The sequence below is a fragment of the Crocodylus siamensis genome, chromosome 5 (assembly GCF_052110815.1).
Source record: "Crocodylus siamensis isolate JL-2025a chromosome 5, ASM5211081v1, whole genome shotgun sequence".
Lineage (NCBI taxonomy): Eukaryota > Metazoa > Chordata > Crocodylia > Crocodylidae > Crocodylus > Crocodylus siamensis.
This window is the reverse complement of record NC_143399.1, coordinates 49,322,982-49,338,443: the sequence shown is the minus strand read 5'-3', so window position 1 is coordinate 49,338,443 and position 15,462 is coordinate 49,322,982. Positions and strand designations below refer to the sequence as shown.

Below are 15,462 nucleotides of genomic sequence, written 5' to 3'. Positions count from 1 at the left end.
TTAACTAAAGTTTAGATTTCCTGAAGAAGTCCATTTATGCTCCTAAAGCCTATGCTGGCAAAGACAATTTTTTTTCCCCCCAGAATTTGAATTAATGTTTAAGTGGTCATAACAAATTAGAAGATACTAGTAGCTCCTGGAACCAGGCTCAGCCTCGGGAAGTTCTAGTTCTGCCAATACACATGAATCTTGACTTGCAACACGACTTACTGCAATGCTGGGCCTCTCCAAGTGGAAGGGCTGCCAAATGCAGAGGATGTGATGCAGATAGATGTTTGCTAAGGTAAGATCTCAGAATTTTTCTACTGCAAAACCAGATGGAATTTGAAGCCATTATGCTCAGAAAGTTTAGGATTCTTAGAAAATTTATCTACTAGCTCTTAGCTCAGGGGTCAGCAAAATGTGGCCCGTGGCCCACCAGGCCATTCTCTCTCACCCGTGAGGCCCCCTAAAAAATTTAGAAAATTAATATTTATCTGCCCCGGCTGCCCATCATGTGGCCTTTGGCGGCTTGCCAAAACTCAGTAAGCGGCCCTCTGCCCAAAATAATTGCCTGTCCCTGTCTTAGCTAATGAAAAGCAGTAGAGGACAAACTCAATGGAATTTATCCAAACAAATAATCCATGCCACCATTGATCACTGGTCTTACAAGCTACACAAGCATTTCCAGACTGCAAGATAGGGATAGATCTCTCTAGTCTGTAAGAGAGGCAAAATAGAGGTGCTCAACATTGGGCTTCAAAGAATGCACAAGTTTTAAAGAATGACCATGTCCCTTTGCTCAACTATCTGCAGGCCACAGAATATTAGCACTGCTGTTCCTGATTTCTAGTTCTCCAAAGAGACTCTCAAGTACTCACTGATTCAGAAGACAACTGTGCACTTATTTACACATATTCCATATTTGTTATTCCTAGAGGTGCACCAATGCATCCGTCCCATATTGAATTGGCACCAATATAGTGAAAATTGATGGTATCGAAATAGGCTTTTTTTTTGCCTGATGTGGCCAATAATGTGGCTGCTAAATGTCCTGTGTGTGCATGCAGCTGCAACATGCACGCAGCCAGGAACACAGCCCTGCAGCTTCAAGAGAAGCATTTGGCTAATAAGTCTGTTGTTGGGGAAGGGCGGGGGGAGGGAGCAGATAGAGGCCCCTGTGGTGAAGGAGGGATGGAGTGGGGCAGGGGCAGGTGTTGCTCAGCTCAGGTGGGGGGGCATGAGCAACTCATCAAGTGGGCTGGGTGGGGGTGTGGCTCCCATAGCTGTGCACACCCTAGGAGGGCATGGGGGATGCGTGCCCTGGATTTGTGTGCACGGGGAGGGGCAGGCTGCCACTGTGGGCTGGGGCTGTGCCAGGCTCTTCCTGACAGGAGGCTGGGCTGCGCTGTGCTCAGGGCGGTCAGTGGCAGTGCTAGGAGGGAGGCAGCTATGGTGAACTTTTGGGTGGCTGCAGCTTCCGCAACCCCCCTCCCAGCACCACCACTTGCCCTGAACACAGCCCCAGCCCAGTCCCCACTGCCAGAAAGAGCCCAGTATAGCCCCAACCCACAGTAGCAGACCGCCCCACCCTACACAGATCCAGGGGCACCCCCCCCATGCTCCTCCATGGTAGGTACAGGGCAGGACCTGCCTCCCCCCGCCCCTCCAGATAAGCCACTCACAGCTGTCCCACACCCCACCTTGGCTGAGCAGCACTTGACCCAGCCCTTGAGGGCCTCAATCTGCCTTGCCCGCCATGCCCCTTCCCTCCCTCACAACAGATTTACCAGCCCAAAGCTGCCCAGCTACATATCAGATTGGTATCGGCTAATATGGCTCCTTAAAAATCAGCCATTGGTACCAGCCCCAAAAAATCTTGATCAGTGCATCCCTAGTTATTCCTTGATACATTTCTGTAATTTAAGACTGTAAGGCAGGGTTAGAACAGCCTTAAACATCTGATAAACTGACAGTGATATCCCACTGGAAATTAGAATTTTACATTTATTGCATATATACTGCAGGAGACTGATTCTTCAGTAATCTTGGAAACCCCACTGAGCTGGCTATTTCACTACACTGTCTCAGACAGAACCACATTAAAGGCGGCCATGCCTCTTGATAAGCTTCCCATGTCCTCTTGCTTTGCTTTCAATACCCTCCTTCTAAGCAGCAGTCCTGTAGATTAAAGAAACTTCCCAGCTAATGTAGAAAACAGCTGTCAATCAAGTTTCCTGGCAAATACAACTGAATATGAAAGTGCTGCCCACTGGCACAAAACCTTAAATGCTTGTGTAAAGATGAAAGGTATGCAACAGCTTCTTCTTTTAGTATTATCCTTGCCTCAGGGTCTTGCATTTTCTGATACTGGGACCAATTAAGAAAATTAGTGAGTTAATAATTTATGAAAAAGAGGCAAGAATTTATTGGGGTGATATCTTTTATTGGGCCAAAAGCATAATCAGAACAGAGTTTTCAGGCATAATTCCTGGACCATCATAGCTACGACATCACTCTAACACTACTGTGTTTTATGAAAGGCAGACAAGGTTTTTCGGGTAGATGCGATTTTTTTTTTTTTTTTTTATTATACCAACTAAAAAGCTGGAAAATTTGCTCTTTGCAAGCTTTCAGGCACAGACACTTGTTCAGGCATAGGGAGACCTGAAGAAGGGCATTTGTGCCTGAAAGCTTGCAAAGAACAATTTTTCTAACTATTTAGCTGGTCTAATAAAAGAGATCACATCTATCCAAAGAACCTTGCCTGCCTATGTCCTTAGACTAACACGGCTACAACCAACAACCCTAAAACATGGAATAATTTGTGAAACATTTATTAAAGTGTCTGACTATATGTTGATATATATTAAAAAAATCTGATCAAATGTCAGAGAAACTAGGGTCTTCATTACTGCTGCAACTAAGTCCATAATCCTTTTGATACTAGTAAGCTGTACACTATGTCCTAAAGATCAAACTGTGGCTTTGCTGCCTTAAAAGAGCTGGGTGGGAGTAAATACTGGAAGGAAGAGCTTTGCATCCAGAACACCTTGTCTCCAAACTCAAATCTAAAAAAAGTTACCAGAAGTACCCCCACATGCTTGGCAACAGCCAGGCTAGCACATAGGTAAATTAGTGGGTTTAAAAAGGTAATCCCCAAGCTTGAAACAACATAATTTAAAACAACGTACTATAGAGCTTAGGAGACGCAAGTTCTGCAGCCAAATATCATAAATCCCTTGATCATTTTCCACATCTAAAGTGCACTTTGAAGATGAACCCATTATGCTTGTAATGTACTTACATACTATAGCAATGAATGGCACAAATTAATTAAACTAATTTTTTCCCAGTCCCAGGCACACAAATTACTAACAAAGAGGTCATCATTTGTAATGACAAATCTGGCTTGCAAAAAGGGACCTAATTAGTTGCTCAATACCCAGAAGAACCTCCAAATATTAAAAGTTCCTCCCAGCTACCTCCAATTCTTTCACACAACCTAAAATTTGAGATCTCCATTAGTACTGACCAATGTACTAGCACTATAATATAGAAGCTCTACAATGCACTGTAGCATTAGTGCACTGCCAATACTGCCAGATAAATTAGTGCATGAACTAGCCCTGCATGTCTAAAACCAGTCAGGTATTTCCAGCGTGATGGGAGAAGACAAAAAGATTTCAGAATTTAAGTCACTTGCCTACTTGTTCTATAGAACAAGTACTAGGAAGAAAACCCTAACCAGGTATTTCTTCCACCCATACTTCCTACAAAGCACCAAATGATGAAAGATACACAGAGGCTGATATACTCTGAAAGGAAATGAATAATCATTTTGTTACACTGCATTCACAGTCATATGGAGACTTCCTCTTTTAAGGGATCAAATCTAAGAAAAGAAATTACAAGTCAGCTTCCGTGATTTCAAGGCTGTCCAACCAACACACTTCGAAGTTTTTACAGGATGTACTATGTTGTACACATAGGTAAAATCAAGCCTTTTACATCAGGTGTGTCAAACTTATACCAGGCACCAGGCCAGATCCATGGGACCAGTGGCTGCAAGGGTGGCAGTTCCATCAGTAGGTTTTGTGGGTGTTTGGTGGTAGCAACAAAAGCCATGCAGCGGTGGCTGTAAGACAAGCAGGGCTGTGTTGGTATAGCCTTTTCTTGCTCCAGTGCTGCTAACAGCCATGCTCAGTGGGGCCTAGGGCCCCCAAATTCTGTGGTAGACCAGGCCCCTCCCTAGCCATGCCCAAACTTCCAGTAGCTTAGTAGGATGGATGGAATGGCTTGCTTTCTTCTCAGAATGCTTTCTCTGCCTTTTCCACTGGATCCGATATCAGTTGTTCTTTATGTATATGGTTGCTGGTCTTAGCATTAAATATCCTAGAACTATCTGTGATTAATGTAGCTACTCATTTAGATGGGGCAACACTGAAGCCAATCCTAGCCAAGCTGAAAGTTCATTAGCAGCTAAGAGATCATACTCAAATCCATTATCAACAACTCTTGAAAAACAAAATCCAAAGGAAAAACAAAGACCTATAAATACTTCACCAGAAAGATAATCCTCAACTTCTCAGGCTTAGGGCACTTGTAAATCACACATTTCTTTCCAAGATCTCATTCTCCTTATACTGCTGCTCTTCCAGACAGACAAAGGAAACCCAACTCTTTCAGTAAAACTCTTAACATACCATGGTAGTCTATAATTTACACTACTGCAACCTAGTTTACCTTGAACTTCTTTAGGCAATCCAAAAATAGTCTTACTTTGTCACCAGTACCTTCCCACAAACTTACAATTTATTATCCTCTCTTTCAAATTTTGCCCACTGATAAATTACCATATCTACCAGTGTTTTCCATTCCTCCACTTAACAGCACTTTCAGCAGAGAATTTAAGAGAAACTTTCTCCTAAAACTGACATTGTATATTCCTCCATGCTGAGCCTAGGCCTGGAAGAACCTCCTCAAACTCTTGTCATGCAACCTCCACTGATTTCTGCTGTCATCTCTCAAGAGCACTGATTTTCAAATCCACTCCTAGTTAAAAAGAAAATTTTAAGCACAAAAATGAAAAATAGAATGATGTATTTGAGATAAAAAAGCCAAAGAAACCCTATAATATACAAATACAGTGCTGCCCCCCGCTTCCAATCCCAGTTCTTGTTGCTGTCTGTGTCATTTTATGTCGACGCTGGTTTACACAATGAATTTCTCAAGGCAAGGAGCTTCTTTTGTCTCCAAAACACTAGGTGCACCTATTATGTAGTGATGCATAAATAAACATAAATATTTATCAACTTCAGAGAAAGCACTGTGTACCTTCTATCAAGGCATTAATACCACAGAATGCACGCACCACATTGTGGGTGGGGAAGAAGTTTTAATCAAACCAAAAACTTAGTGGAGGTGCACAAGCATTCTTATGCAAATCTGTACCAGACCCACTGCACATCTGCTGAAATGAAAGCTGTTTTCCCACAGTTTGCAGAATTAATGTGTTAGCTAAGCATCTGCCAGGGTTTAGAGAATAGGGACTGATTTTAATGGGGGGCATTCCCAGCTATAAAACTTTCACTTACATAATACAGGATCTAAACTTAGGAATTTTTTTTTAATTTAAGGAAGCACAAAGACTCCTTTCACTTCCCAAATATTTAGATACCATTACTATCATTGCCACTGCAACTTACCTTTTAATAATTAAAAATAATCCAGGTCCTAAAAAGAAATTGTTTGAGCAGCATCCTAACCTTTTTTTTTTTTTTAATTAATACATGTTATTTTCCCTATGCTTCTATTATACATATTTCTTCTAAACTGGGAAAATGATTATATACAAAGTGTTTGCAAACATATAACAAACAAATTGGGGACATTCTTTTTCCTCTAAATACATTTGGGTATTTTATATTTTTATATATAGGTAATTTTTTAAACATACACAATACATAAACATGAAAATAACTGAGCTTTTTACTATGGTCTTTTAAAATGGATTTTTTAAAAAAGAAATTAAGTTTGGGAGTTTAGCTCCATGACCTTGTAGACAAGGAGACATATATCAAGAATAATGCATCAACCTCAGCTATGTTTTTACTGGACCTATAAATATATCAGTTAAAAGGAACAAGTGATCTCATAATAAGTCAATGGGTCACTTATGTTTCTCTTATCTTCTCTTTTTTCCTATTGTTTAAAAATAGGAAACAGCAACACACAAAAGATAAATACTGTAGTCTGACTGAAATGCAAGTCAGGAAGCTGATGTCTTAGAAGATGATGTCTAGAGCCTGTCACAGCATACCTAGGGATTTTAGAGTATCTCCAAATATTAGACAAACTTTTAATATATCAGTAACAAGCAATACCTGCATACAATGCAACAAGTTAAGGCTCCAAGTTTATACTAATTCTGAAATGCTCATCATATACGGATGAAGCTTAATGTTACGGGAACAATTCCTATGATATACCTTAAAAAAGCAAGATTTCATAGTTTCATAATTAGTAGGGTTGGGAGGGACCTGAGCAGATCACCAAGTCCGACCTCCTGCCATGGCAGGAAAGAGTACTGGGGTCAAACGACCCCAGCAAGGTGTTTGTCTAGCCTCCTCTTAGAGACCCCCAGGGTAGGAGCCAGCACCACTTTGCTTGGAAGTTGGTTCTGGATCCTAGCCACCCTGACAGTGAAGTAGCGCCTCCTGATGTCTAATCTGAATTTACCCTCTGCCAGCCTGTGACCATTATTTCTAGTCACTCCTGGGAGTGCTCAGGGAAACAGGGACTCCCCCAATGCCTGCTGGTCCCCTCTGACTAGTTTGTAACAGGCCACTAGATCCCCCCCTCAGCCTTCTCTTGTGGAGGCTGAACAGGTTCAGGTCCCTTAGCCTCTCCTCATAGGGCCTGCCCTGCTGCCCCCTGATCATGCGAGTAGCCCTCCTCTGGACCCTCTCCATGTTGTCCACACCCCTCTTGAAGTGCGGCGCCCAGAACTGGATGCAGTACTCCAACTGCGGCCTGACCAGTGCCGCATAGAGGGGGAGGATCACCTCCTTGGACCTGCTCGAGATGCATCTGTGGATGCATGACAAGGTGTGGTTGGCCTTCCTGACTGCATTCCCACACTGCCAGCCCATGTTCATCTTGGCATCAGTGACGACTCCAAGATCCTTTTCTGCCTCTGCACTGACAAGAAGGGAGTTCCCCAGCCTGTAGGTATGGTGCTGGTTGTTCCTCCCTAGGTGCATCACTTTGCACTTGTCAGTGTTGAATCCCATCCTATTCTCATCCGCCCACCCTTGTAGCCTGTCTAGGTCCAATTGTAGCCTATTCCTTCCTTCTAGTGTGCCACATCTTAGTGTCATCAGCAAATCTGAACAGGGTGCTTTTCACCCCCTCGTCCAAGTCACTGATGAAGAAGTTGAACAGTGCGGGCCCGAGAACCGAGCCCTGCGGAACCCCACTGCCCACATCCCTCCAAGTCGAAAATGACCCATCCACCACCACTCTCTGGGTGTGGCCTTCTAGTGAGTTGGTGACCTATTTGATTGTGTGGGTGTTGACACCACAGTCCCCCAGTTTCTAAATGAGAACGGGGTGAGAGACAGTGTTGAAGGCCTTCCAAAAATCCAGGTTGGTCTGACAGGACTTGCCTCTAATGAACCCGTGCTGGTTGCCCCTAAGCATAATCTGCCCCGCTGGCCCCTCATGGACATGTGCCAGAACAATTCTCTCAAAAAGCTTACCCAGGATCAAGGTAAGACTAACTGGCCTATAGTTTCCTGGGTCCTCCTTCCTCCCTTTTTTGAAGATGGGAACCACACTGACCCTCTTCCAGTCCCCTGGCACCTTACCAGAGCACCACGAGTGCTTATACACCATGCCAGGGGTCCCACAATGACCTCAGCTAATTCCCTCAGCACTCTGGGGTGGAGATCGTCCAGACCAGCTGATTTAAATACATCCAGTCCCTCCAGAAGTTCCCCGACTAGATCCTCCCAGACCCATGGCCTAGGTGTGCCTCCCCTGGGGCCTGAGGGGGGCCCAGTGATGGGGCTGATCTGGTCCCTGCTCAGGAAAGTGGAGGCAAAGAAGTCGTTAAATAGGTTAGCTTTGTCGTCTGGTGTGATGACCAAATTTCCTAGCGTGTCTTGCAGGGGCCCCACGTTACCCAGTCCCTTCTTTTTGCCCCCTATGTAGTTAAAAAAGGACTTCTTGTTCTCCTCGATCCAGGAGGCTAGTCCCAGTTCCATCTCCACCTTGGCCTTCCTGACTGTTCCCCTGCATCCCCAAGCAACCGCAGTATAATCCTCCCTTGTGATGGCCCCTCCCTTCCATTGGGTGTGCGCCTCCCTTTTAGCTAGGAGATACCCCCGGATGCTTTTGGTGAGCCATGGGGGCTTTTGTGCCCTCCTGCTCCCTTTGATCTATGTTGGGATTACCTGCCTTTGGGCTTGGAGGATCATCTCCTTAAGGAGCAACCACTCTTCTTGGACACCTGGCTCCCCTCCCCTCCAGGACCTCAGTGTTCCCTGACTATTCTTCGTACCTCATTGAAGCCCACCCTCCTGAAATCTAGGTTCAATTGCTACTATACTTAGTCCTGTTGCAGAGTGTAAGGGCAAGAAATTTTACCACATCTAGGCCTGGCCTAATTAAAAATTACAAATATGCTCGGGACCCAGTAAGGAAAGTCTAGTTCAAAAGAGAGCTACATTAGCATGCATCTACAATTCCTGCTCTACTGAAGACACTGCAATAAGGCAGCAGTGGCAGAACTATGTATAGCCAGGGGGTATAGCCAAACCAATCAAGGGATCCATCCATCCATTGGAGAGTTCTCCAAATCAAACCTGGCACTGATCTGTGGCTCCAAGTTAAAGCTGCTCTCTCCTGGGGGTGAACAGTGGTGGTAAATGCTTAAGAGGTATATTTGTGATGTGTACCAAGGTCAGTTATTTAAAACTCTGGCTTTAAAATTTAATGATCCTTTCCACACAGCTACAAAAAACTGCTCAGTAAAAGTTACTGTTATTTTCTCACATGAACTTTGCTCTTACATCTGTCATTTAGATATCCTCTAATATTAAACTAATATAATACAGTATTACTTGAGAGCAATCAGCTTGGGCCCTACCAGACAGGCAATGATACATTATATGTTTGTACATGGTGAGCTCTCCCCTCCCGCAAGGTTTCACATTTCCGACCCATTTGTGACTTCTAGTTTTCATCCTCATTCAATCAAATAAAGTAGATCAGAAGAGAACCTTTGAGAAATGGTTATTTTCCTTCTGTATTTAAAAATGACTATAACAACTTTTGCTGCCACTAACACCCATAGCAAGCCTTCAATTTTCATAGAGAATAGTCTAACTTTTTATTCCGGCAAACTCTTTATCTAGCACATACAAAATGTGTGTCCAAACTGCTGGCAGGATTGGAGGACAAGGCAATGAAAGTGACCAAGTCTGCCCTGTGTTACTTGTGCTACAGACACCAAAAATACAGTTGCAATAGCACTGAAAGATGGAAAAGAAGTTTTCTAGTATAGATAAGGCCAAAGAATGGGGTTTACCAACTTGTAAAGGGAATATGACAATAAGTAGCAAGGCTGGAATGTTGTGGTCATGATGGTCCAGGAAATACCTGAGAAGCAAAATTTATTTGGTGATATTTTTTATTGGGATACGTTAGAAAAGGTTGGGCATAAACAGCTCTCTCTGGTCTGGGAAAGAAGTAGGTACAGTCCAAGTTAAAACATAAGACTTTTTTATGCACATGATGTGCTTTGATAATTTCAGTTTTATATTCCTTTCAAATGTTAACTTTCCAAAATTAAGTTTTCAACAGCTAAGTTATAATAAACTTAACATTCTTTATTGCAAAGTTAAGAATCCATGTAGACACGAAAGATAAATGTGAAAACTAATTACACCTCTCCCCAACACATGGAACATTGAACACCAATGCTGAAATTGTAGCATTGTAACTCACTGTTACAAAAAAATCCATGGACATTTGGTCACTCATCACTCAGTACAATTGTCTTTTTTGCCTGTTGATATTAAGGGTGCAGTAATTTTTGGGGAGTTTGAAGTTAGAAAGAGGCTTGATTTAAAACATTTGGGGATACTATAGAAATGTGTGTATGTAACATTACCCCTTTTACAAGGATAAAAACAATGATTCCTAGTTCTGACAAAACAGAATTTTCCCTCTTACCCTCACTGCTCATGTACTGTGGACCCAGACAAGACATTATCTAGCACACATGATTATACAGAAACATCAGGTGCGTGTCAAAAGTGGTTTCTGGAAACAGCATCCAACACTATTCATGTGACTTGTATTTTGAGAGCAATTAAAAGCTAGCATTTTGATAACTAAGCCCATTTACTTAGTTCACTATTCAGATACCAGGTTTAGGGAAAACAGATTCAGATACTGCACTGCCCTGAAGTAACAAAATGATTTTTTCATGGATTTATGACATTATCAGCAATTAATTTACACAGAAACTGTCAATCCTACAGAAAACAGAATTAAAAAGCTAAAGATTAACTGCTGCAGTTAACTCAGGATATGCAGAAATAGCTAGACTATGATTCAGATATCCTAGTGAAGCCAGACAAGACCTCAGTGTCACACTGAAATCGCATCCCAGACATTGTAAAGTCCTACTGCATTCACATCATTGTCATACTGCTGGCATGCCACGGAGACCAGTAATTATCATACGTTACTACTAAATCCTTTTCTTTCTGCTTACAGATGAAGTTTTACAAGCTCTGCAATTGGATGAGTTCCCCTAACATTCATGAATAAGCTCCTTGGACAGATGCAAGCTGAATGGTATGCAGTTACAGAACAGAAATACACGCAAAAAAAAATCAGATTTTATTAAGTGTATATTGAACCCATTTGCTTCAAACAAAATGTTTTTACTATTTGAATTACTTTTCAGATAAACAGCTTTCAGTTTGAGCAGTCTAAAAGCACTTAATTTATGTTCATAAAGACATGTACTAGGAAAAAAATACTACTTCAATAGCTGAACACCCTGTCATGCTAGAAAATGGTACTTGACATTTCACAAGTTAGATATTCTTTCCTCCCCCTAACTTATCATGGTGAAAAAATTACTGTTAATGTACCCATTGTTTACCAGACAACACAGATAATGAGACAGTTTCCTTTAACTCAGGATGGGCAACTGACAGCCCTCAGGCTGAATCCAGCCTGCCAGGCAATTTCATCCAGCGCATGGGCACCCACCAACTAACTGCACTTTGCCCAGTCTGTACGCCTCACTCCCACCCACGTGGACAGAAAGGCATGGCCAGGTTGGCATGCAGCTTCAAGCAGTGGAGGTGGAAGGTGGGGTGGGAGCTGCAGCTGTACCCAGGAGGGTATGGTGGGGCGGGAGCTGCAGCTGTACCCAGGAGGGTATGGTGGGGTGGGAGCTGCAGCTGTACCCAGGAGGGTATGGTGGGGCATGTACCTCCCTGATCTGCATGGGGCAGGGTGAGCTGCAGCTGCAGGCTGGGTCCAGGGCTGCACTGAGCTGCGCTCTGGGTGGGCAATGGCGGCACTGGGAAGGGGGCTACGGAGGGTGGGGGGGGCTGCAGCCACCCCAAATTTTGCTGTAGCCTCCTCATACCCGCCGCCATCTGCCCTGTGTGCATCCCTGGCCCCAGCCCACAGCTGCAGCCCCCCGGCCGCCCCTCTCCATGCCTTGTTGGGGTGCACAGGGGGAACTGCCTCCACATCCCCCGGATAAGCCGTGACTCCGTCCTGTACCCCGCCCCTGCCCTACTCCCTCCCTCACCACAAGGGGCATTGATCCGCCCCCCGCAAGCTCCTTCCCCCACACTAGACTTGCCAGCTACACACAGCTTTTCAGGCTGCCAGGCTGTGCTTCTCGCTGCCTACATGTTGTGCTGTGGCTGTGCACAAGCACAGGCCATTTATTGGCCAAATTATTGGCCTCTATAAATTACTGCCGGCAAACTTATCCAGAAGAATCTGTGTGAGGATAACAAGTACGATAAGTAGGCTGATGTAAACAAAAGCCACTTAAAAATAACTTTCTATTCTGTGAGGAGAAGAAAAGCATGTCACAACTACCAGAAAATAAGAGTCAATCATTAGTTTGTATCAATGGACACTAAAAACAAATTGTTACCCTTGGGCTACATAATTTATTTTTATTGTGCAATCCTGCTTGAAGACTAGCACAATTTTTTCTAGCTTTTGAGAGCTAGTTGCACTGCCACTTACTAACATGCAAATAAATTTTTTTTTTTTGCTTTGTCTATCTGACTGCAGTACATGACCTAACCTGACCTAATCAGCAAGCAATATTTTGTTGTGCGATCAATTGAAATTGCGTCTGTTTTCCACCCATACCTAAAAGTTTCTCTTTTAGCAATCAGATGCCCTAATGCTAGTAGACCTTCCCCTCCCAAGAACATTTCCCTGCTTTCTTCTGTATTCTGTATGAACAATCCTTCCAAAAATCCCTGCAATACTGCTCTACAATTCATTATGTTCCTGGCTTGATGGCACTGTGAAAGAAAAGAGACTGAGGAAGTCATATTCAAGAATGGCTAAGGCAGTCATAGCTCTGTGCCACTGAAAAAATACAATCTATTAGTTTAACAGTGCTTTTTTACCCTGTCTTCTGCTAACCACAGTAAAGTACAACAAAAGCAGCCGCCAGTCTAGTCTCCCACCACTGCCAGCCCACATTTTCAACACGAATGATATGGAGGGTGTGCTATTCAAAAGAACTATAAGAATGGTGACTTGATTTCCCCAGCAATATATAAAAATGTAACTCTGATGGTCCAAGACAGAGTTAACAGTAATCATTGTGTAACTCAGCCAACAGACTAGTAGAATTATGTTAATGTCAGGAGTGATGCTACCAGCTAACACACAAGAAAAATTACAGTGGCAGCAAAGACCACTTGTTTTGATAAAACTGGTTATCTCCAGAGTAAAGCCATAAGAAAAGCCAGTTTCTGGTTTAGGTACGTTCCTGCAATACTTGTGGAGTTTGAGGGCTTCATATAATATCAGGTAGAGGTAATACAGCAACTGTTTGTACAGATATGGCACCCATTAAGCACTCAAGAAAAACAGATTGTCAAGTCCATTTTAGTGGAGAAAAAGAAGAGCCTATCTGCAGTAATCTAAAGTAATTTGTTCCCTCAGAAAAATAAAATAGAAGTACTTATGGTGAAACATTTTAGGCAAATGGAAAGAAAGACAGCAACTCAAAGACAAATAAAACACTATTTCCACTACTTAGACACTCCTGAAGATTGAGTTTCATTGCATTTCAGCTTGGAACACCAACAAATCCAGGCCTCAGAAGAGGCTGGGCACGTGAGCCAGGTTTTATTTTAGGAGGTAACATACCAGGGAGGGCTTGAATAAAAATGGGAAATAACACTGGGTCCTGTACGTGAGCCAGACTGCTGAAGATTTTAATATCCTTTTTCAGACTCTCATCAACCTTCACTATAAATAATACAGATGCCAATTGAGCATACACTAGTAAGCATGCAGCTGTGGGACTGGCCATATCAGTCCTGTCCATGCTGTTGGCAACTCATTAACAGTAATCAGAGCCTGTGTGGGCAGGGGGAGAGAAAGAAGCCCTGCGCACACTTGTATCCTGTACTTGACTTCTAGCAACACAAAAGGTTTCAGTGCAGATGACTGCACGATAACATCTTGACATCTTTGTGTGTGTTGGATCCAAGGGTACTTTAAATTGAACTTCCTGCATTGGGCTCCTGCAGTATCAGTACAAAAGGTTGCAGTGGAGGCTGCTAGGGGTAAACACATCTTGACATTTTAGCTTTTGCTGAAGAAATCACAGAGTATTTAACACGGTGCTTCCTGCTGGCAGATTTATCAAACTGTCAGCGCTAAAAGCTCACACCTTTTTCTTTTTTGTTGTGTGTGGTGTGGTGGAGGAGGTGATCAGGGGAGGCAGAGGCAAGGCTCTTAGCATGAGGACAGGATTCATTCAGTCATCGATGTTAGGGGGCTGGAAGGGACCGGGCAGATCATCAGGTCCAGCCCGGCTGCACCTGGGCAGGAAAGACGGCTGGGGTCAGAGGAGCCCAGCAAGGACCAAAAGTCGCACCCCCCGGAGGAAGGGAAGGGGAGCAGCCCTCGGGCACTCCTCAGGACTTGTCAATCTGACAATGGTGGGCTGTAACAATAGCACCTCCCGACACCACGCCGCGGGGCCGGGCTCCGGGAGGGGGCAGGCAGGCAGGGGAGAGGCTGTGCCGGGAGCGGAGCTGCACAGACACGCGCCGACGTGCAGAGCCGCGGCCCGGTGGGCAGCGCCGACCCCGGGCTCGGGCCCCAAGCGCAGCAGCCCTTTGTCCCCCGCCGAGGCGCCCTCCCTCACGGCCCGGCCCGTCTACGCCGCGCACCTGTGCGCCGCTGCCCCGCCCCGCCCCACGCAGCCCCGGCGGGGGGAGGAGGGGGTCCCGGCGCCGCTTACCGTAGACGCGGACCCAGCCCTGCTGCTGACACACGGCGTCGAGCAGCAGCCGGGCGAGCGCGCCCGCCGCCGCCCCGTCCAGCTCCTCCGGCCCCGCCGGCGGCTCCTGCCCCCAGGGCGCGGGCTCGGCGGCCGCCCCTGGCGGCGGCTCCATACTGCGGGGCAGGAGTGTGGGGGGCGCCGGCTGCTGCCCGCTCGGTCCCGCTCACTGGGCGCCACGAGCCGGCTGCGCGCCCATCCCCGCCGGGTCCCGCTCCGCGTCCGGCCGCGGCTCCGCCAGCGCCGGCGGCATCCCGGGGAGATAGGCACAAGCAATGGAGAGCCGAGCGCGCGACCGCCTGGACAGCGGCGGCGGCAGGGCAGTGGCAGAGCTCCGCCAGGCCAGGGCAATCGCCCGCCGAGCCCGCTACCTGCGCGCGGCCGGGCGGGGCGGAGCCCGCCCCCGGGTCCCGGCGCCCGGCGGCTTCCCCTGTGCCTGCGCTGAGGAGGGGCGCGTGTGCCCAAACGCTTGCACCTAAAGGCAAACGTGGTTTTTGTAGCTGGCCAGGGGGTCTAATGAAAGATATCACCTTTCGCACACTGACTGCTTGAGATTTCAAATAGGAGCCCGCAAAGTTTCAAGCCTCCTGCCCTGTTCTGGGCTTTCCCAGCTCTTCCCTACGTGGGCCCCCCCAAACTATTTTCCTGTAGTCAAAAACAAAAAAAAGTGAAAAATAAGAGCTGGCATTTTCCGAGAGGGACCTTGGATCTAAAAAGGTTGAGAACCACTGCTCTAAACTGAAGTTTTTTCTTTCCCTAAGGATCTGCCCCCCCCCCCTCGACTGAGCCTGGACACTGAACTCTGCCCCGGGCAGCACCCTGACCCATTTGGAAAGGCTGGGTCTTGGACAGAGCTGTGCTTTATCCCAAAGGGTAAATGAGCATTGGAGTGA

The 15,462-nt window shown here is 45.5% G+C and overlaps 1 protein-coding gene across 2 annotated transcripts in view; it reads right to left on the bottom strand.

Moving 5' to 3' along the window:
• The window catches only part of RASAL2 (RAS protein activator like 2), a 286,489-nt gene extending 271,622 nt beyond the window's left edge, over nt 1-14,867 (bottom strand). Inside the window, exon 1 of one of the 2 annotated variants that reach the window (XM_090047329.1) lies at nt 14,531-14,867. In XM_090047329.1, the coding sequence (XP_089903455.1) occupies nt 14,531-14,684 (154 nt within the window). In that variant the 5' untranslated portion in view covers nt 14,685-14,867. The remainder of the gene's footprint in view (nt 1-14,530) is intronic. The other variant, XM_090047330.1, reaches the window with a different exon arrangement.
• Nucleotides 14,868-15,462: the final 595 nt, after the last annotated feature.